The sequence below is a fragment of the Mustela putorius genome, unplaced genomic scaffold (assembly GCF_011764305.1).
Source record: "Mustela putorius furo isolate JIRA1106 unplaced genomic scaffold, ASM1176430v1.1 tig00003845_pilon_pilon_pilon, whole genome shotgun sequence".
NCBI classification, from domain to species: Eukaryota; Metazoa; Chordata; class Mammalia; order Carnivora; family Mustelidae; genus Mustela; species Mustela putorius.
In genome coordinates, this window is record NW_025421998.1 from 14,121,025 (window position 1) to 14,142,678 (window position 21,654).

A 21,654-nucleotide genomic window follows, 5' to 3' on the forward strand; every position below is an offset into this window, starting at 1 on the left:
CATTCCAATATTAGAAAATCTTTTTTAAAGAAAAACACAGGCCTAGGGCTCTAACAGGGTGAGGAGGGCAAATGGAGACAGAGTGTAGGTTGTTGAGTAGCTCGGGAAGTGGCTTGTTGTGCTCCCAGAGAAAATCTACCCTCCCTGGGTGGGGGGTGTGTGTGTGGCTGTTCATCTGGTGGCCCATTCTGGGCTCTGAAACCTGACCGGTGAGTCCCTTGTGACTTGACCTGGAATTGATGAAAACAGAATGAACCCTGGAGGGCGCCAGCATCCTTTGCACTTGGACAACTCCATGGAGCAAAGGAACCCATCGCCTGTGAGGCGTGTAGGGAATCCCTGAGGGTCTGGGCTTTGCTTCCTGTGAAGAGATTGTGTCTTCATCCTTATCTGAACCAGAGCCATGTTGTCTGGTTGTGGAGAGCCCGACCTTTACGTGACCATGTCATTATCATCATTATTATTTTAAGCAATGTAGACATTGACTTCAAGATCTAAATACCAAAAGGAAAAACACAAGGTCAGATATATATATGAGGACTGAACTTGTGGCCTCTCTCATTAGTATGGGCGATGTTGGGCTGCCCGTATGAGAAAGAACACAGAGTTCTATTTGGATAGAAGTGAGCTGTGCACACTGAGCGCCTTGTTCTCTCTTCTCCCTTACTTCTCTGAAGGGAAAATGGAGTGGTGCCTGGAGCTTGGCTTCTGATTTGAAGGAACGGGAGACTAGAGATTTGAAAGAGCTGTGTTCATGCTAACATGGCTTTCCATGCCCAGTGAGGGTTTGAAGCCTGAACTTGGAAGCGTTGGTGTTCAGGGAGGATGTGGTCTGAGTATCCCCTGCACAGAGGCTCTCGGCTGGTCTGCCTAAATGGACGGGTTCCTGCCTTTTGAACACTGAACACGCTTCTGAGGCTGGAGTTGGCTTCTCTGTGAGTAGCACTGCGCTGGGGAGGAAAGCCATCTCCGGGTGTTGGGAGTCACCATGGCGGCAGGTGTGGGCCTGGCAGGGGAGTCAGATCAGAGCTGGGAGACTGTGAGTCATGGTGGTGGCCTTCGGTCTGGACGCACAGTCCAGCTTGCTCCAGGGACGGGGCCCTGCTCCCCAGCCAGCCCTCCTGCTGCAGATGTGATAGGAAACTTGCTTCCCGTTGGGTTCTCAAGCCCTCGTCTCAGCAGGGGGCTTGGTGGGTGCCCACCAGCAACATTCTGGATTCTTGCCCAGTGTGCCCCTTGCTTCCTCAGATGTGGCATCGCAGGTGTCCTCTGCCTGGTGCCTGTGAATTCCGCCGGCAGAAGCGCTTCTTCCAGAGCCGCACCCCTGAGAAATCCTCCACTTTCCTGTGCTGTGTGGAAGAGGCCGGTTTTCATTTGGAACTGAAATGTCAGCTCCTGCCATTAGGTTTCAAGGCCACATGACTCACCAGTGTCTTTGAAGCTCTAGTTCCACATGAGGCCTGATGTGCGAGACTGAGACTGATCCTGGGTGGTGGCTGCTGCTGCAGGTTCCTTCCTGAAAACTGTGCAGCAAAGCTTGGTTTGTCATGACGTCCCAGGAAAGAGGACAGGTGCACCATTCTGCCCCAGCACGGTGGATGCCGGACCTCAATCACAGGTGGCTGGTGCAGGGAAGAGAGCTCTGTTTCCCACGACCTTGACCAGAGGGAGGTGTGGACCCTGGGATGCTTCTCTGCTCAGCTTTTTCAGGTGAGCACATCAGGCGAAGGGAGGAAGTGTATGTGCTCCCCTGGAATCGAGGAAGTTGTCTGGTTCCAGGTTTTGTGTGCAAGTGGATTCCTCTTATGGCTCATTTCCCTGATGGTCTTCAGGGTGTTGTAAGGGGACCCATTGTCCCAGGCATCGTGGCTGTGCAAGAGCTCTGGTGGCATTTCCCCCCAGGGCTCTGGACTAGGAAATCAGAGGGAGTCCGGGGTGAAACCATCTGAGTAGGGCTCCATTTTCCCCTTGGTGAGATGGCCTGATGACTGGGATAACTGCTCTGGAAATATAAAGCAAGAGACAGGGCTGGGGTACTGAAGGGGGGGTGGTGACAGTGGTGCTTGCTATTCATATAGCGGCCAGTTGGAACTTCACTGGGAAGGTGATGCTCGAGCCAAGTTCTAAAGAAGGTAAGTGATATCACACCAAGAGCCTTCTAAACAGAAGGGAACACATATGCAAAGGCCCTGGGGCAGGAGCATGCCACGTATATCCAGGAGCAGAATCAGCAAGCCTTATGGCCACAGGAGACAGCTTAAGACATGACTTCAGTGAGGTGACAGGGTGACAGAAAGCCATTGCAAGGCTGTGACTCCATGGGACCCTGTTTTACTGGGCCATCCTGGCTACAGTGTTGAGAACTGATGACACAGGTTGAGGATAGGGAAGGAAGGTCAATGATGAAGTTTTTCCAGGAAGTCAGGCAAGAGATGAGCTCCAGTGTGGACCAGAGTGGTGGCCTTGGAAGGAGGGGTTATGCTATTCTGGGTACCTATTGAAGACGGAGTTCACAGGATTTACCAATGGGTTCGTTTTTGGGAGTGAGAGAAAAGAGGATGTGAGATAACTCTGAGCTCTTGTGGGTTGTGCTGAGTGAGGCGAAGGAGGTTTCTGGGGATAGGAGGTAGTCCGTGTTCCACCTGCTGAGGAAGGTGCCTTTCACAGAGGACCTGCTGATGTCTGTGTCTGGGGGAACTCTGAACTTCTACCCTCTCAGCAATTTTCATGTACAAGTCCCCCACTTTTCTCAAAGATCATGGTAAGGCACTTGGATTTTTTGAAAGATCTATGTTATTACCAAGCTCCAGTAGCAGAAAGAAACCTGAAGAGGATTTCTCTCTTATGAAAAAAGTCAAAAAGTGGACATTGTGTTCAGCATCTGCTTTGTGGGGAACCACTACAGAGGTGGTATGTACCCCAACCAGCTCCTTTCTGGGCATTGCTCTCTGTGTCCAGCCACCAGCATTTTGAATTGTGTCTGTGAGCATCTGCTGTACTTTATCTCCATTTATTTTGGGCATCCATGAGGATGTTGTGTCCTGAGGTGTAGAAAGAGCCAAAGAGAAGGAACTTTTGGTGTCTGAGCATGCTCACTCATTTTTCTGTAGAAATGGAATGGTGGTTCCTTTTTCCATTTACACCACTTCTGCTGTGAGAGGTTTCCTAGGAACACTCTACTTTCAAGTAGTGGGGGAGCCTGTACCCATCCTGCAGGGTAGCTTTCGTCTCCATGCTGCACAGAACATTCCCTGACTTGTGGATTTTATCACGCAAACATGGCACTTTTAGTGGTTTAGATTAAATACCCAGTTGTACAGTTGCAGGTTTGTAGGGTAGCTCTATTTTCAACTTCTTGAAGAACCTCGACACTGTTTTCCAGGATGGCTTCTCCAGCTTGCATTCCCACCACTGTGTGAAAGGGTTCCCCTTTTCCACATCCTAACCAACACCTGTCATTTCCTGACTTGTTCATTTTAGCCATTCTGACTGGTGTAAGGTGGTATCTCATTATGAACTTGATTTGTATTTTCCTAATATCGAGGGATGTTGAGAACTTTTCTAAATGTCTGTTGGCCATTTGGATGTCTTCTTTGGAGAGATGTCTGTTCATGTTTTTGCCCTATATCTTTTTTTTTTTAAAGATCTTATTTATTTATTTGACAGACAGAGATCACAAGTAGGCAGAGAGGCAGGCAGAGCAAGAGGGAGGAAGCAGGCTCCCTGCTGAGCAGAGAGTCAGATGTGCGACTCAATCCCAGGACCCTGAAATCATGACCCGAGCTGAAAGCAGAGGCCTTAACCCACTGAGTCACCCAGCCACCCCTGCCCTATTTCTTCTTCTTCTTTTTTTTTTTTTTAAGATTTTATTTATTTATTTGACAGAGATCACAAGTAGGCAGAGAGGCAGGCAGAGAGAGAGAAAGAGAGAGAGAGAGAGAGAGAGAGGAGGAAGCAGGCTCCCCACTGAGCAGAGAGCCCAATGCGGAGCTCGATCCCAGGACCCTGGGATCGTGACCTGAACTGAAGGCAGAGGCTTTAACTCACTGAGCCACCCAGGCACCCCCCCTGCCCTATTTCTTGATTGGATTATTTTTTCTGTGGGTATTGAGTTTGATAAGTTCTTTCTAGATTTTGGATACTAGCCCTTTACCTGATATGTCATTTGAAAATATCTTCTCTCATTCTCTTTCTTGTCCTGGTTTTGTTGACTGTTTCCTTTGCTGTGTAAAATTTTGCTATCTTGATGAAATTCCAATAGTTCCTTTTTGCTTTTGTTTTCCTTGCCTTTGGAGACATGTCTAGCAAGAAGTTGGCTGTGGTTGAGGTCAAAGAAGTTGCTGCCTCTGTTCTCCTCAAGGATGTGGATGAATTCCTGTCTCAAATTGATGTCTTTCATCCACTTGGAGTCTATTTTTTGTGTGTGGTATAAGTAAATGGTCCAGTTATATTATTCAGTATGTGGATTTCCCTTATTCCCAACACCATTTACTGAAGACACTTTTCCCCCCATTGGATATTCTTTCCTGCTTTGAGGAACACTAGTTGAACCCTAGAACACTAGTTGAACCCTAGAGTTGAGGGTCCATTTCTGGTTTCTCTATTCTGTTCCATTGATCTGTGTGCCTGTTTTTGTGCCAGGATCATACTGTCTTTATATTACAGTTTTATACTAGACCTTGAAGTCTGCAATTGCTTTGCCATCAGCGATGGTTTTCTTTTTCAACATCCCATTGGCTATTTGGGATATTTTCTGCTTCCATACAAATTTGGTGATTATTCATTCCAGTTCTATGAAAAACATGGATTGTATTTTGATAGAGATTGCATTGAATCTGTGGATTGTTCTGGGTAGCATGGACATTTTCACAATATTTGTTCTCCCAATCCATGACCATGGAAAAGTTTTCCATTTCTTTGTGTCTTCCTCCATTTCTTTCATGACTATGGTATGGTTTTCTCAGTACATATCCTTTGCCTTTTTGGTTAGATGGAGTCCCAAGTATCTTATGGTTTGGGGCATGATTATACATGGGATGGACTCCTTAATTTCTGTTTCTTCTGTTGCACTGTTGCTGCAGACAAATGCAAGTGATTTCTGTGTATTGATTTTATATCCTGCCACTTTACAGAATTCCTGGATGAGTTTTAGCAATTTTGGGGTGGAGTCTTCTGGGTTTTCCAGAGAAAGTATCCTATTGTCTGAAGAGATTCATAATCAGCACCAACCTTGAAGCAGTCATCAAAAATCCTCCAGGAAACAAGAGCCCAGCACAAGATGGCTTCCCAGGGGAATTCTACCTTTAGAATACTTTAGGAAAGTATCCTAAAGGGTGAGAGTTTGACTTCTTCATTCCTCATTCGGATGCCTTTTATTTATTTTTCTTGTCTGATGGCTTAGGCTAAGAATTCTAATACTATGTTGAACAGTGGTAATGAGAATGGGTATCCCTGTCATGTTCCTGACCTGAAGGGAAAAACTCTCAGTTTTTCCCCATTGGGATTGGTATTCTCTGTTGGTTTCCCATAGTTGGCCTTTATGATGTGGAGGTATATACCCTTTATCCTTCCACGGTGAAGAGTTTTGATCAAGAAGGGATGCATTAATTTGTCGAATGCTTTTTCTGTATCTATTGAGAGGATCCTATGGTTCTTGTTCTTTCTTCTATTAAGGCAGTGGATTCCATGGATTGATTTGCTGTTGTCGAAACATCCTTGCATCCCAGGCATAAATTCAATCTGATTGTGGTGAATTATTCTTTTAATGGGCTGTTGAGTCCCATTGGCTAGTATGCTGGTGAGAATTTTTGCATCCATATTCATTGGGGATAGTGGGCCGTAATTCTTTTGGGTGGGGTCTTTGTCTGGTTTTGGGATCAAGGTAATGCTGGCCTCATAAAAAGGTTTTGGAAGTTTTCCTTCCAGTTCTATTTTTTGGAGAAGTTTCAGAAGAAGGGGTATTAAATCTTTTTGAAATGTTTGGTAGAATTCCCCTGGGAAGCCATGTTGTGCTGGGCTCTTGTTTCCTGGAGGATTTTTGATGACTGCTTCAAGGTTGGTGCTGATTGTGAGTCTCTTCAGATTTCCCTTTCTTCCTGGTTCGGTTTTGGTCGTTTCTATGTTTCTCGGAATGCATCCATTTTTTCAAGACTGCCTGATTTGTTGACATAGAGTTGGCATCCTATGTTCTTAGATTTTTTTGTATTTCCTTGGTGTTGGATGTGATCTCTCCTTCTTGATTCATGATTTTATTTATTTGGGTCCTTTCTGTGTTCTTTTTGAGAAATCTGACCAGGGGTGTATCAATCTCATTAATTCTTTCAAAGAAGCGCCTTGTAGTTTGTTGAATTGTTCTACTATTTTTTTGCTTTCTACTGCAATGATTTCTGCTTTAATCTTTATTATTTATCTTGTCCTTCTGGGTTTAGGCTTTCTACACTACTCTTTCTCCAGCTCCTTTAGGTGTAGGGTTAGGTTGTCTATTTGAGGCCTTTCTTGGTTCTTGAGAAACACTTGGAGGGCTATATACTTTCCTCCTAGGACCGCCTTTGCTGGATTCCAGAGATATTGAACGGTTGTGTTTTCATTCTGTGTTTCCATGAATTTTTAAAATTCATCTTGAATTGACTGGTTGACCCATACATTCTTTAGTAGGACGCTCTCTAGCCTCCATGTATTTGAGTTCTTTCCACATTTCCTCTTGTGATTGAGTTTCATTTTCAAACCATTGTGGTTTGAAAATATGCAGGGAATGATCCCAATCTTTTGGGACAAGAATGAACGTGGAGGCCTCCCTATCTCTGGTCCCAGACCTGAGAGCTCAGGACCCTACTCCTCAGTGCACCCTCACAGAAAAATGGTCAATCCTTTGTGTCTCCCTGGTCTCTGCCCCCACTCTGTGCTCACCGGTCCTATGACCAGGCATTTCTGTCTCTGGCGCACAACCCCATTTGGAGTCTTAAAGGCAGCAGACTCCTGCAGCATGCTCAGGCTCCATCCCTCTTGGGGGAGGAAAGGGGCTCTGTCCAGGTGTGCCGCTTGTTGGGCCCCTTCTTAAAGAGGAGTGGCCAGACTGTGCTGTGGATCAGTTTATGGTAACCTCCAGTTTAGAGCCCACTCCTGGGCTCATTCTTTGGAGCCAGCTTCCCTGCTCTGATGCCTGGGAGCTCTGCTGCCCTCAAGCACCCCTGTTCTTCCTGAGACCCCAAGGATCCTGAGACCACACTGTCCTGTCGAGGGTTCCACCCCCTGCCCAGCCACCAGAGCGATATCCCTCACCAGAGCAGACTTCTAAAAGTTCCGATTTTGTGCTCTGCTGCCCCTAGCACCTGGCAGTAGCCGGCTGACAGAGACTCCTCCCTGTCAGGGTTTATCTTCCCACCTATCAGCTTAGACTCACTTTTCTCTAGTTCCTACCATGTGGGAAGTGATCACTTTTCTATTTGTAGTGTTGCTGCTATTGTTTTCTTGGATCTGTGCTTGAATTTGCAGGTGTTCAGGATGGTTTGATAGCTATCTAGCTAAAGTCCTTGTGGCAGATGAAATGAAGGTGTCCTACTCCTATGCCATCTTGGACTCTCTCTCTCTTCTTCATTCTCCAGAGTGCTTTGGGTACGGTGGACATGTAAAGATTATTAACTCTTCCAGTTAATGAGCATGGCGTATGCTTCCATCTATTTCCGTCATCTTCCAAATCTTTGGCCCATACATTCACCCACTGACACACACATATTTTTCCTTCCTTTTCTACCATGTGTTCAGTATACCAGGTCTTTCTCATTCTTGGTTACTTTTATTCCTAGATTTTTTTTTTTTTTTTGCTTGATGCAATTGTCAATGGCATTGCTTTCTTAATCTCTTAGTGAAAGTTGGTTATCAGTATATAGAAATACAAGTCGGGGTACTTTAAATTCATCATGAATTGACTGGTTGACCCATTCATTCTTTCAGGATGCTCTCTGTCCTCCATGTATTTGAGTTGTTTCCACATTTCCTCTTGTGACTGAGTTCCATTTTCAAAGCACTGTGGTCTGAAAGTATGCAGGGAATGATCCAGTCTTTGGGGATGAGAATAAACATGGCAACTTCCAGTCTCTGGCCCTGGAGCTGAGAGCCCGGGGCCCCACTCCTCAGTGCACCCTCACAGAAAAGTGGTCAATCCTTCGTGTCTCTCTGGTCTCTGTCCACACTCCGTGCTCATTGGATCTGTGGCCAAGCATTTCTGTCCCTGGCACATGACCCCGCTTGAAGTCTCCAAAGCCAGCAGACTCCTGCAGCATGCTCAGGCACCACTCCTCCTGGGGGAGGAAGGGGGTTCTCCCCACTTGTGCCACTTCTTGGGCCCCTTCTCAAAGAGGAGTGGCCAGACTGTGTTGTGGATCACAGTTGATGGCAGCCTCCAGCAGCCTCCAGCTTTGGTTGTCTGTGTGGCTTTTTGTTCCCTGGAGGCTTTCCATACCAGGTCAGAGGACCAGAGCAAAAATGGCTGTACCTGGATTTCTGGCCTTGAACTGAAAGATTGCAGCCCCCCTCTCCAGTCAACCCTCTGGGACAAAGAGTTTTCACTTTTGTGGGTACCAAACTTCACAGACTCTTGTGGTGCATACCCACTGCACTCCCCTGGGGGGGTCCCAGGGACCCAAGAGCATCACTGCCCTTTGTGTACTTAGGTCTGCTAGCTATTGCCAGCTCATGCATACACCCTGCTCTGCTGCTCCTGGGCCACGGCTGGCTGCTGTCCTGGGCCACCCCCACCCTGAGAGTTGTTTCCACACATGGGCACAGCTGTTCGCTCCTCCCTAGGGATGGTAAATGGCCTGCAAGTTCCAGTCCTTTTCAGGGTGCTCAGGGGAAGAGTGGTCACCCGACTGGTCCAGCTCACAGTGAGCCAGGCTGAGAGTCCCTCTTGGGCTTGCTGACCGTAACCAGTTTCCCTGCTCCAAGGCTTGGCGGCTCTACCAGCTCAGGCACCCCCATTCCATCTGTGTCTCCTGGGATCCTGAAACCACAGTGACTCACCTAGAATTCTGCCCTTTTCATCCTCTGAACCCCTTTCAGAGAGGGATGTCTCTCACTGGAGCAGTTTTCTAAGGGTTCTGATTTTGTGCTTCTGATGTTCTATCACTTTCCAGGAGCCAGCTTATGGAGGTTCCCTCCCTGCTCCATTTATCTTCTTACAACTACTCGCAGATTCAGGACTCTGCACATCCTGCCTTGCAAAAAGCAGTCACTGTTTTACTTGTCGAGATCCGATATATTTTCTTATATCTCAGGCTGAATTCATGGGCATTCAGAATGGTTTGATAGATATCCAGCTAAATTCAAGGAACCGGATGTAATTAGGTCCCCTACTCTTCTGCCACCTTGCCTCATCTTGAAAAGATAGTCTTTTAAAAAATTGTCCTGTTATAATCAGGACCACAAACTAACACCCCAAAATATTTTCATCTGGACCTCCTTATCTCACTTTATATCCTTACAAGGGATCACAGACCTTACTGCTAAACTATAAAAATTCTAGAAGAAAATTTAAAATTGGGTATTTTAAAAAATGGGTATTCTCCTCAAATTTCTCTATAGATACAGTACCTATTTAAAAAGCAGGATATTTTTTTTAGAAATTGACAAGCTAATCTTAAAACTTATATGGGAATACAAAGAACTGAGAATAGCTAAAACAGATTTGTAAAGAAAAAAGAAAAAAACGGAGAAATTATATTCTCTGATTTCAAAACTTATCATGACCTTGAGAGATAAAAACAGTGTACTAGTGATGTAAGGATAGACATATAGAGCAATGGAACATAATAGAAATATCCACAAATAAAGACTTATATTTTAAGGATTTCCAAATTGATGTTTGAGAGTGGATTGATATTTTTTCCCAATTATCAATAAAGGAAAAGAAAAGTCACAGTAGGTTCTGAGTGAGTTTGGTTTACATTTCTGAAGCAAGATTCTAGATGTCAAAGCAGTTTTACAAATACCATTCTGGGAACCATTAAAGAGACAGGAGAGAGGCCTCTTCTCCAGGAAGGATTCACAGGGCAGTGAGCTGCCCAAGACTGCCCATCAGTGAGGGAGTCACACTGGGAGGTCTGTGTATATCTGAGACATTTGTTTTATGACCTGGTGAGATCTTCATAACCTTTTACCTTGGCTGGTTTCCTGAATTTGTCAAAGGGCAGATGGAAAGAGATCCTTCCACCTCTGAAAACATTTATTGTGACACAGAAGGGAAAAAAAGGTCAGATTGACAGGGTGCTAGGAAGCAGGGTGGAGGTCAGGTCCTGGGGAGAAATCCTAGCTGTGACTCCGTGGGGGACAGCCCTTGCCCTTCCCCTTGGCATGGAAGGGAACTATGCAGAGAAAGGGAGGAGGGAAAAGAGAGAGATCAATGTCTAGGTTTGTTATTCTGATTCCTTGAAAGGACAGTGTTTCTCAGGATCCAGATCCTGGCTGGGTAGGGAATCCCCTGAATCAGTGACTCCTGGGAGAATCCAAGGCTGGCCTTTCTGGTAGCTCCCTGCTGGAGATCCCCTGTGGCTGAGACGAGTGTGACAGTGGCACCGTTAACCCTCCCAGTCCTGGGCGGGCTGCCATCCTCCCCCAGGCTCTGCCTGCTGCACTCACAGGCTCTTTGTCCATGGCTGCCCCATGGTCTAGGTACCCCCTCTAGGAAGGATCCTACCTGCATAGGACCCAGAGCTCTCCTTGCAGGCTCTGCTTTCCTTGGTCTGTCTGCACCTCTTCCCTGATGTGTACCCTCCTTGTAATGCACAGGCATGCATGTCAACCCCCCCACCCCTTTCCACTGGGAGAAGATGAGCAGAAGGACAGCCGTCGAGATTTGAGCCTGAAGACTTGCTCACCTGCTCCTCCCAATGTGACTGGGTGAGCTCACTGCATGGTGTGCAGTGGGGAAACGGACACTTACCTCATTAGAAAGCTAGAACAGTGCATCAGGGGCCATTTATGAACACCTGTACAGCTCCTGAAGTCTAGCAAGTACTTGTTAAATGTTATTTTCCAATTTTGTTATTCACTTACTTACTCATTTTTTTTTTTTTTAGTTCATTCATGCATTTGCTAAATGCTAAGTATTTACTGTACCAGACAGCATGCCTGGGAAGTGCTAGAGATCCAAGTTAGTCAAGACACAATCATGGACTCCCCCACCCCACCCCAGGTCTCCAGTGTTTCATGGAGGCAAATAGACAAATAAGCAGATGATCTTCCTGCTGGAGACACTTGCTCTGAGGGGCTTGGGGAAGGTGAACAATTGGACAGAGGATGGGCACATGATCCAGACTGGGACAGGAGGTAGGGAAGGCTTCCTGGAGGAGGCACAGCTTACATCTTGTCTCTGTGTAAAGAGACAAGGTGTCAGAGGACACCTGGTAGAGCTGGAAGGAGATGCATGCTTTGTGACCTGGTGGCAGGGAACTCGGAACTGTGCACAGAAGCTGCTAGACTTGCAGATCTGCCGCTCGGATCTGGGCTGCGGGTACGGCTCTGACAGACACCATTCCTGAGAGAGGTGGCTCCTGGGATCTCCATGCAGGAGCTTCTCTCGAGGTTCCCTGCTCCCCCGAGAAAGGAGGGCTCTGCCCCAAGATGGTGTAGGCTGCCCAGGCAGGAAAGGCTAGAAGGGGGAGGAGGAGAAGAATGATTTAATGCCAAGCAGCTTTAGACACCTCCTCTCTGCTTCCCTTTCCAGGAAGGAGGCAAAGGGCTAAGAAGGTAATGAGTGCAGCTAAAATGTGGAAATGAGGAGCCCAGGCTTGTGAGATTCCCCTCTATTCCTGCTGTGGGCTTGCTCCCTGCCTCCATCCACCTGATCTGATCTTTTCTGCTCAGTTTTTTGAAAAAAGATTTTATTTATTTATTTGACAGACAGAGATCACAAGTAGCCAGAGAGGAGGAAGCAGGCTCCCCACTGAGCAGAGAGTCCAATGCGGGGCTCTATCCGAGGACCCTGAGATCGTGACCTGAGCTGAAGGCATAGGCTTAACCCACTGAGCCACCCAGGCGCCCCCCTTTTCTGCTCAGTTACTGGTGATGTTTCAGAATCCACAGATCCTATTGGATGATGAATGTGGGGTGGGAGTGGCAGCTTCTGCAGATCCAAGATGACAGTCTTGATTTATGCACAGAGCAGATGGTAGGAACCCGAGAGACCTCTGAAGGGAGACTGGCAGGGCCCACTGTTTCCTGTCTGTTCCATCAGACTCTTTTCTCCCTCCGCTCTCATCCTATATGTTTGAAATAGCATTTACCCCAAAATACATTTAACTAAAAATTTTCCAAGTTTATGGCTATCTAATAGGAGCTTCAAATAGGAGAACCTGATTTATGTTGAGTTTTTTGAAACCCTGGACTGGTGCTTACCAGAAGTGCCATTACTCTGTATAGGCAATTCTAGAAACCACATTCTCCAGGATGGAAAGTCCTGCAGTAAAATGGGATCATTTGACATCTACCAGTGCTGAAGATACAGTAAATGGCCACTAAGAACACAGCAAAAAAGATGATAGTGACATTTTAATGGGATTTTTACTTTGAAAAAATTGGGAGTTCCTTTCATAAAGGCTTTCTTGGAGAATGTGTTTTGTGGCACTGTCCTGGGAGTTTGGGGGAGGGCAGGGATTCCTCTGGAATGTTAGGAGGATCAGAGTAGTAAAGTAGTTTCTCTGAGGGCACACGGCCTGTGCCCTCCCTTCTTGTCTGATCCAAACCTCCAGAGCCAGGAAGGGAGGAGCAGCATGGTGTGTGTGATATCACAGAGCACAGGGAGTAGAGAGTGTCCAGCAGTAAAGCCGGGGAAACAGAGTCACCGCAGTGTGAGAGCCGATGTGTATTGTTCTGCTACATGGGAGGTGGGCTTAGCCCTTGATTGTTGGGCCAGGATTGTTCTAAGTACTAGATTTGGGCTGCTGGTTCCGAGCCAGGAACGGAAGTGTGCTAGAGAGCTCAAGACCAGGGATGTAAGGTCTATTTTACAAACTGTGTTCTGAATTCTCACCATTCATGTCACGTTCACTGGAAAACAAACATCTCAGGTGGTGACTTGCCCAAGTTAAGGGAGCAAGTGGCACCCCAGGACTGAAACTCCCATCTCCTCTCAGAGTAGGCTGTGTATCCTGTGTGATCTGGAGGCATGCCTCCCACTCTGCGCGGCTGGTGTGAACTGTCTGGTCATGGTCTCATCACTCCTCATGGACTCCTACCTCCTCTCTTGGGCCTCCCGCTCTACCTGGCTGGTGTGAACAGGCTGATCACGGTCTCATCACTCCTCACGGACTCCACATCCTCTCCTGGGCCTCCCATTCTGCATGGCTGGTGTAAATAATCTGGTCATGGTCTCATCACTCCTCACAGACTCTACATCTTCTCCTGGGCCTCCCACTCTGCCCAACTGGCTTGAACAGGGTGATCACGGGCTCATCACTCCTCACAGACTCCTACATCTTCTCCTGGGAAGCCTTGCTCTCAGGAAAGCCCCTGAGTGATGCATGGGGCAGGTTCTCAAAAGCAGCAGGAGAGGACCATCTAGTAGTAAAGGCCTTGAAGTAGGTGAGGGCCCAAAGCTCTGGGCAGGGCAGTCATAAGTCGAGACTGTAGTGGTGGGTTGTTAAGTGGGGAAGTTCTCCACAGAGAAGGACCATTCTATGTTGGGAAGAGGAGGGCGGGTGGAATGGAGGACAGGAATGTTTTGATCAGAGAGTATTCTCTGTGTGTACTGACTCTGTCCAAGTGAAAGTGAAAGAAAATTCACGACATCTTAGGAGGACAAAGGGTGTGGGCACAATGGTTCAGGCAGGGGATTTCTAACTCAGCTTGTGCATAAGCTGGATACCAGTCCTATTCCTCAGCCTTCTGTGTCTGCTCTGTTGGTTGTAGACATGGCATCTGGCTCTTCTCGCCTCCATGTAAGCTGGGGTTGAAAAGTGAGGATGGGGAGAGGGAAAGCACCGCCAAGGGTTGGGGAGTGATTTCAGGAGTCCATGAGGGACAGAGCTTGGGGAGGTGGGGGCAGAGTGGCTGAGAAGGCATCCTACAGGGCCCGAGACAGGCTCTGATCTCTACAGGAGCGGAAGGAAGGTTCTGGGAATAGAAGTGACTTGTTTGGCTCCTCAGTGCTCTTCTGTGTCAGGCCCGACCAGCCACTGTTAGGGGAGAATGGTGGGAAGTGGGAGTGGGCTTTGGGCCCACAGTGCTGGATTTGAACCTATGGAAATGTTGTCTGGAGCCCTTTGTCCTCCTTTTGATTAGGAACCTTGGGCTCTTCAACATCTTCTCCTCCCAAAAAAGAGGTACACAAAACTCCTTCACTCTAAGGTGTTAATGACCAGATCTGTGAGCCTTTAAGGAACACGTGCAGTACATGTGGGCTGGCATGGGGGAGCTGCTTAGCACAGAGGGGCATTGGTCCTGTGAGGAAATGTCTGTGACGTCCAGACTGGGAAGATGGTTTTAAATAGAGCAGGAAGGAGGTCCTCCCAGGCTTGCCAGTGACAACACAGAAGTGCACTGGCCAGCTTCAGGCTATGGAAGGAAGACTTCAATCTGGCCCTACCTTCTGTGAGTGAGGCCCTGGTCTAGCTACAGGAGACCATATTCTGCAATAGGTAGATAGAAACACAAAGGAAGTCCAGGGGAACAAGTTACACTGAACACTGTGTCACTGTAATGTGTGAGTTATTACACGGCCATGGGACAGTAAGAAAGAAATCAGGAGTACGGAGAGTATGTGTCCTGTCCAGGGTTTCCTTCTAAAGTAGTCATGGAGGGCAGTGTGTGAGTGTCCCATGAGCTGACAAGTCTTGATAATTCTCTTTGGGAGCTGCTTTTGGCATCCAGTATATAACTGTGGGTGCTTTGTAATTGGATTTAGTTTTTGGCATTTGACAACCTTTATCTGGATAGGAGGTGTGTGGAGAATGTGGGAAATCACTAATGACATTGGGATGAATGAGACGTATGGTTGTAAAGGAAAAGAATGATTTTCCTGTGTTATAAGCTTGAAATTCCTAAAGAGAAGTTCCACAAAAGGGAAGGACATAGCCTGTTGTATAGGAGCTGGAGGGCAGGGCCAGGCAAGGAGGTGACAGTGGTGTAAAGGTGGCAGGCGTTCCAGGCACCTTGATTTGTGGTCTCTTGGCCTTTGTTGTCCAGGTGAAGGTCTATTCCAAGGGAAGGACATTAATGACTTTCACAGCTAACTTGGAGGACAGAGTGAGGAAGATCAACGAACATGTCTGGGCTAAAACCAAGATCCCGTGCAGGACTGTTGCTGGGCTCCAAGATGCTTAAGCCCCAGAGGAAGCTGTCGTCTCACGGCATTGACAAGGAGATGACTGTCCACCTCACTCTGAAGGTGGTGACACCCAGTGATGAGGAGCTGCTGGTGTCTCTGGTGCAGTCAGGTGAGGGGGGCAGAGGCATCTCCTCCAGGTGTGAAGGTCCAGCTCAGTGGCCCAGGTGAAACAGATGATTGAGACCAAGACAGAGATCGAGCCTGAGCAACAGATTGTGACTTGCAATGGCAAGAGGCTGGAAGACGGGAGGACCATGGTGGATTATGGCATCAGATGGGCACTTCACTCTGGCTGGCAGACTACTGCATTGGGGGGTGAGCCTGCTGTTAGCTCCTACTCCTCCCACATCCTTTGATGATTTTCCCAAATGAACGAGAAAGAGAAAGAGGGAAAGTTAGGGGTGAAGTGGGAAGGAGGACTGCAGAAAACTTTTTAACTCCATGATTTTTGATTGAACACAATTGATTAGGTGTCTGGGTTGTGTATATTACTGAAAATAGAAAATAGTATTTTAAGGCACAGTAGAGATAGCATCCGAGCCAGCTTGCAATTTAATCCTCTCCCTTGTTCCTCTGATTTTTAGAAAAATTCATATTTTTTCTTCTGCCCAACAAGATAGTAAGTTTCACATTGGGATCCATGTTTCCCTAATTTCCCACCGATACATTTTTATCTGTAATATCACTCAATGTGTTGAATTAAATTGAATTTCTGCTTGTAGAGAACAGTGAAATGATTTATATTGAAGTGTGTTAATTCCTCTGATATGATTACAATCTAAGTAATAAAGAATTTAGAAATTCATCTAAACTACCTTCTCTGTCCTTATTTAACGTTGTTTGGTAGGAAATGAATCCCAGCACAGTGTGCCATCTTACTCTTTATGCCCCACTGAGAATTCAGCTCTTCTTATTTCTGGAGATGATGGTGGGCGTGGGAAGACACCTCTCCTGGGGACTCAGAGATTTTGTTCTCTAGTGGGGGGTCCCTGGGGGAGGTATGGTTGTGGAGCCGTCTCTGTCTTGCCTGCCTTAGGGTCTAGCAGGTCTTCTCTGGGGGGGGGTATGGTTTGGGTGGGGGCTTTCGATTGGTCTCGGGTTGACTCCCAAGGTTGTGCCCAGGTCCTGGCTGACAGAGCCTTTTCTTGGCTGCCTCCTGCACCCCCCACCCCATGTCTGCTCCTCCCTGGGGAATGTGGGTCTCTTCCTCCATCTTCCTCCCTCCCTCACTCCTTTGTCTCACTGTCCCTCTTGTGTCTCATGACTGGTCAAGAACACATTTTCCACACCACCTAAGACATGTCTAGTCCCTTCTGCTCTTTAAACTTGCTCAAGAACCACCTTGTGCAGAAGAGATCCCAGCTGAACCCCAGCGGCACAACCCCCACTTAGGGGAATTCCTTGTTCTGCTTTGGGCTCTAGTGCTCTTGGTGGCACTAGTGACCTGGTTAGGTGGGCATTAGGTTGGACTGATTTCCCTAGATGAGCAACTGCAGCTCCTTGTTTTGGATGGGTCTCCGGCAGGGTAGAGTCTGGGATTTCTCTGTCAACTTGGGGGACTCCTGAGGCCAGACACTGTGGGGTCTCAACAGTGTGTGCCATCAGACTGGGGGAGAGGGAACGTTAGTTGTCCTGTAGTACAGGATCTTGCCAGCGTATGGACTCTCTGGGCGTTGTCACTGGACCCCTGAGGATGGGGAAGTTCCTCTTGAAGTAAGCTCTCTCTCTTCTTCAGCTTAAGAGAGAGCCAGAAGGCCACTTCCCCTCCCTGAACCTGTAGATGCAGCATAGAGGGATTTGCCCAGAAGGAGAGGAACATCTTGCCGGGGGAGGATGGGGCCTCCCCAAGGACCTCAGACTCCCTGAGGACACATCTTGCCGATTCTCACAGGGAAATGGACAGGCTGAGGGCTCGCTGCCTTCCCAGTGGATATTCCCATCTGTGGGCCCTGGGCTCACCCTTTCTTCCCTCCTCGACCCCACACTCACCGTCCAGCCTGCCCTCTCCCCACACTTCCCAGGAGCTTCCTGGCTGCCGCCTTCACTTCCTTGTTCCTGAGGGTGTAGATGAGCAGGTTGAGGGCCGGGGTGACCACGGTGTAGAAGAGTGAAGCGAACTTTCCCCGCCCCTGGTCGTAGCGGCGCGTGGGCTGTAGGTAGGTGTAGATGGCCGAGCCATAGAAGAGGCAGACAGCGGTCAGGTGGGACCCGCACGTGCCCAGCGCTTTCCTGCGGCCGCCCCGGGACCGCATGCCATAGATGGCATGGGCCACGGCGCCGTACGAGGCCAGGATGACTGCGGACGGCAGCAGCAGGATGACCACGCGCGCAGCGAACATCTGGCGCTCGGTGGTGTCGCGGCCGCCACCACAGGCCAGCTGCAGCAGCGCGGGGAGCTCGCAGAAGAAGTGGTCCAGCCGGTGGGGTGCGCACAGTGGCCGTGCGGCCAGGAGCGCGCTCTGCGTGGCGGAGTTGGCCAGGCCGCCTAGCCAGGAGGCGCAGGCCAGCGCGCGGCACCGGCGTGGGGAGGCGAGCTCGGCGTGGCGCAGCGGGTGCACCACGGCGGCCGCGCGGTCCAGCGCCATCACCGCCAGCAGCAGGCACTCGACGGAGCCCAGCGCCAGCGACGTGCACAGCTGGGCCAGGCAACCTGCGCGGGACAGCCACAGCTCTGCGCCGCACAGGCTGGCCAGCAGCGCTGGCGCCACGCTCGTGGTGAAGCCCACGTCCACCAGCGCCAGGTGGCACAGGAAGTAGTACATGGGTGTGTGCAGGCGCGGGTCGCGCACGGCCAGCAGCACGAGGGTCGAGTTGCCTGCCAGGGTCAGGAGGTAGCAGAGCAGGACGAGGGCGAAGAGGGCGGGCTGCAGCGTGGGCGAGTCGGAGAAACCCAGCAGGAGGAAGTGCTCCTCGGTGCTATGGTTGGCCTGCGGGAGGAAACTCCCAGAGGGTTTGGAAGGTGGCTGAGCGAAAGGGTGAGTTTACCCCCTGGGAGCTATCGTGAGCCAGGCTGGGAACGTGGTGGTTGGGGAGCTGGATGGGAGCGGGAGCGAGGAGTGCGGGGGTGGGGTGGGCAGGGGATCTGATGGGAGCGAGCTGAGCGCACCTCGCTCTCTCAATTACAGACTGGAGCCCTGGCTTTGGGAAGCTAGCCCTACCTCAGTACAGCTTGGCTGATGAATTATTTAGCAGACACTTTGGGGAGAAGGAATTTCCACTTGTGGAAGAACCGATTTAGACTGGGAGAGGGAAGATTGCCCAAGGTCACAGCTAGTGAGTAGCCCTGTGGGGCTTGTAGTCGGGCTTGTCTCCTTTCCAAATCAGTGCTTTTCCTGCTCCTTCCTGGCTTCTGACTGCACTCCTCGGGGCCAAAGTAGAAATCTAATCTTCCTCCCATAGACTAGTCCTTAAGATACTGGAAGACAGAGTCCCCTCTGAGCCTCTCTCCCTTCCTTCCGAAGTGTATAGTGCCTGCAAGTAAGTGCAGTGCCCTAGGCTGGGTAGAGCCATCACTTGGGAGATTAGAACCATCTATTGCCTTCTTTGTTTTAGGGATTCTACTTCTGAGAATACAACCATTAGCTTCTGACTACTGAGTGCTGCTCTGTGGGGAGTCTGTGTTCTAGGCTGTGTCCATTGCCCCTCTGGCTTCTCCTTAGTGTGAAGGTCATGATCTGGGGGCCTTGAAACCCAGAGTCATCTGGCAGAACATGAAGCTAGAACCCAGGAGCCCTGGGTCCCACCAGCGTAATTGTCTTGGGCCAGTTGGATTATTTGATATGGAGAAGTCACTGCATTTCCCTTTGCCTTCATGTTTCCATGTGTAAGAGAAGGAGTATGACCTAGGTGATCTGTAGGGCTCCTGTCTTATCACCTGGCTTTCATTGCAAAAAAAAAAAAATTGTCATTTGAATAAAAGGGGACCCAACACAGAAGCCTTTAACCCTAAAGAGTGACACCGAGTCACATTTCCTAATGGTACAGAAACTGTCCAGTAGATGCGATGACTAAATGTTACAGCAAAATCTCGCTCCTGCACACTTCCTGGCAGGTGTGTGGAGATAGGTAAACTTCATAGTCACTATTCTGAGTTTAAAAATCATGATCCCCCAATTTTCTTTAAAATGTTTCAGGAAAAATCTCCCCCCCACCCCGAGAACATTGTGCTTATAGGGATCCATTTATGATCACAAGATGGAACAGGTGTTCATGGTGTGAGTCAGAGCAAGGGTGGGGGCGTCAGACCGCCGGAGCTCCAGTCTTGGCTCTGCCATTTCCTAGCGGAACAATCCTGGGCACATGGCTTCACTTGTCTGTGGCTCCGTGTCCTCACTTGAAAGTGGACTTGATGGAGGGTTGAAGCACGGAGAGCTCTTAGAATAGGCACAGGACCGAGTGGGTGTTTAGTAAGTGCTTGCTCTTATCATCCACACAAACATCAGTGGGGTGCTCCCACACCAGTTAGGGCCAGAGATGGCTGTGAGTTTAGGTCTTTTTATTGATTAACTCTGGTCTTTATTCACCTGGAAGTGAGGCAATACTCCTGTTCTAAGAGGAAGGTGGGCGGGCAGCTGAGGTTAAATAACTCATTCAGGCCACACTGTTTGTTAGTGCTTGTCAGGATTTCACCTGAATCTCACTGATTCCAAGAGCCTTGCTTTATATCTGTGCACATTTCTTTAAGCCAGGCTCTACTCTGCCAGAGGCTGTGGAGGATGGAAGGACATGCGAACCCTAAACTCGCTGCAGAGCCCTGGGGCCATAGGAGAGAGTAATACAGGTGAGAGCTGACATTCAGACTGATGGCCCAATGTTGCTAGAGATGTTGTTCTAGAGAGTCCAGATTTCTAATTCTGAGATCATGTAGACACACACACGTTCAGCCAGCCAATCCCTGAACAGTTCCCCTCCAGACACGCCAAACCCCGAAAACAGAGACAGAACAATAAAATCACACAGCCAACACCTGTACCCCATGGACACACACATTCCCAAATACTCAGACACATATGTGCACATACATGTCCCCTCATCACTCCCCTGAAGCTTCCAGAGGCAAATCTGTTGTAAAAATATTCTAGGATGTGTCCCCAAACCTTATTCAGTATTCTAGAATGTGCATATCATCTGCAAGACCATCTTCCTACCTTCATGTCCGGGTCTCTGGAACTGATGTTCCACTGCTTCTTTCCAGATGATCAGTCAGTCTGTTGTGTCTGCTCTAGATCCTCAGAGTTGGAAATGGCTGTTGGTCGGTGGGTGGGTGATGAGAGAGCAAATGGCATGACTGTTGATTTCGAGAATGGGTGCCTGAGGTCAGAGTCAGGTCCTTCCTTCAGGAACAGGACATGGAGTGGCAAGCCCCTTGCTTGTCAGCGGAAGAGTGAACATAAGGTCTTCAGCAGAGAAGCCAGCCAGGTCTGGAGAAGCACCGAGATTCAGGCAGAGTGGCGGTGTCTGTTCCCAGAGAGCCAGCACCAGGATGAGACCAGGCAAGGACTGGTGTCTTGGGCCGGTCGCAGGTTGGCAGTGGCTGCAGCTGGCTGCGGAAATTGTCTTCCGGATTCTAAAGGGCTCAGAAGCCATGGAGCAGGGATGTTGGTGAGCCGCTCACTGGAGAGGAGGCAGGGGAATCAATTCTCCCTGCTGTTGAGAAGAGAGGATGGGGCCCTGGGGAACCCCTCTCCCACTCCCATAATGAGCACCTGTGCGGATTTGTCCAGAAGGGAGTCCCCAGGGCAAGGAGAGGAACATTCTGGAGGGAAAGGCCCTTGAGGGTGGTGTGTCCCTGGCTGTGTGGAGGCCAGAGGCAGCCCCGGGCTTCCTCTCCAGCCCCTGTTCTCCTAGCATAGTGGTGTAGGGTTTTGTTCTGGGGATGAGGGACCTTGAGCAGCTGCATGACCTCAGTGACTCTCGGTGTCAGTATGAAAATGGGGGAGACAGTCCTTGTCTGTGGGAGGGGCTTGAGGTCTGGCAAGGTCATCCTCAGTTCTGACCCTCCTGTCATCCCCCTTCACCGCCACCCTTTCTTGTGGCTCTCACTGCCTTTGCTCTGTCACTGGCTCAGCCCCTCTCCCAGGAGGGCCTGTCCTAATTCTGGACAGATCTCTCTCCACACAGACGATGCATCTCTACTCCCTCCTGCAGTCCCTCCCTTGGCTGGCGTCTGGAGGTTTGTCATGGTCCCCAAGGTGGCCTGTCTCCACTGCTCTCTCGAGCTTGGGTTCCCCGGTCAGTCCTTGTAATTACTGCTCTGCACACTCCCTCCTGGCACTCCTGCCTCTTCTCCTTTGGTTATATCCTGTTGGCTAGATCATTATCCTATTTGAATGAAA

At 49.1% G+C, this 21,654-nt stretch overlaps 1 protein-coding gene across 1 annotated transcript; it reads right to left on the reverse strand.

Moving 5' to 3' along the window:
* Positions 1-17,304: 17,304 nt before the first annotated feature.
* LOC101681743 (putative olfactory receptor 2I1) lies at positions 17,305-20,472 on the reverse strand. Its single transcript, XM_004739711.1, has 2 exons — positions 20,467-20,472; positions 17,305-18,282 (listed from the first exon to the last, which is right to left on the reverse strand). The coding sequence occupies exons 1-2, from the start codon at positions 20,470-20,472 to the stop codon at positions 17,305-17,307; spliced, it is 984 nt and encodes a 327-aa protein (XP_004739768.1).
* Positions 20,473-21,654: the final 1,182 nt, after the last annotated feature.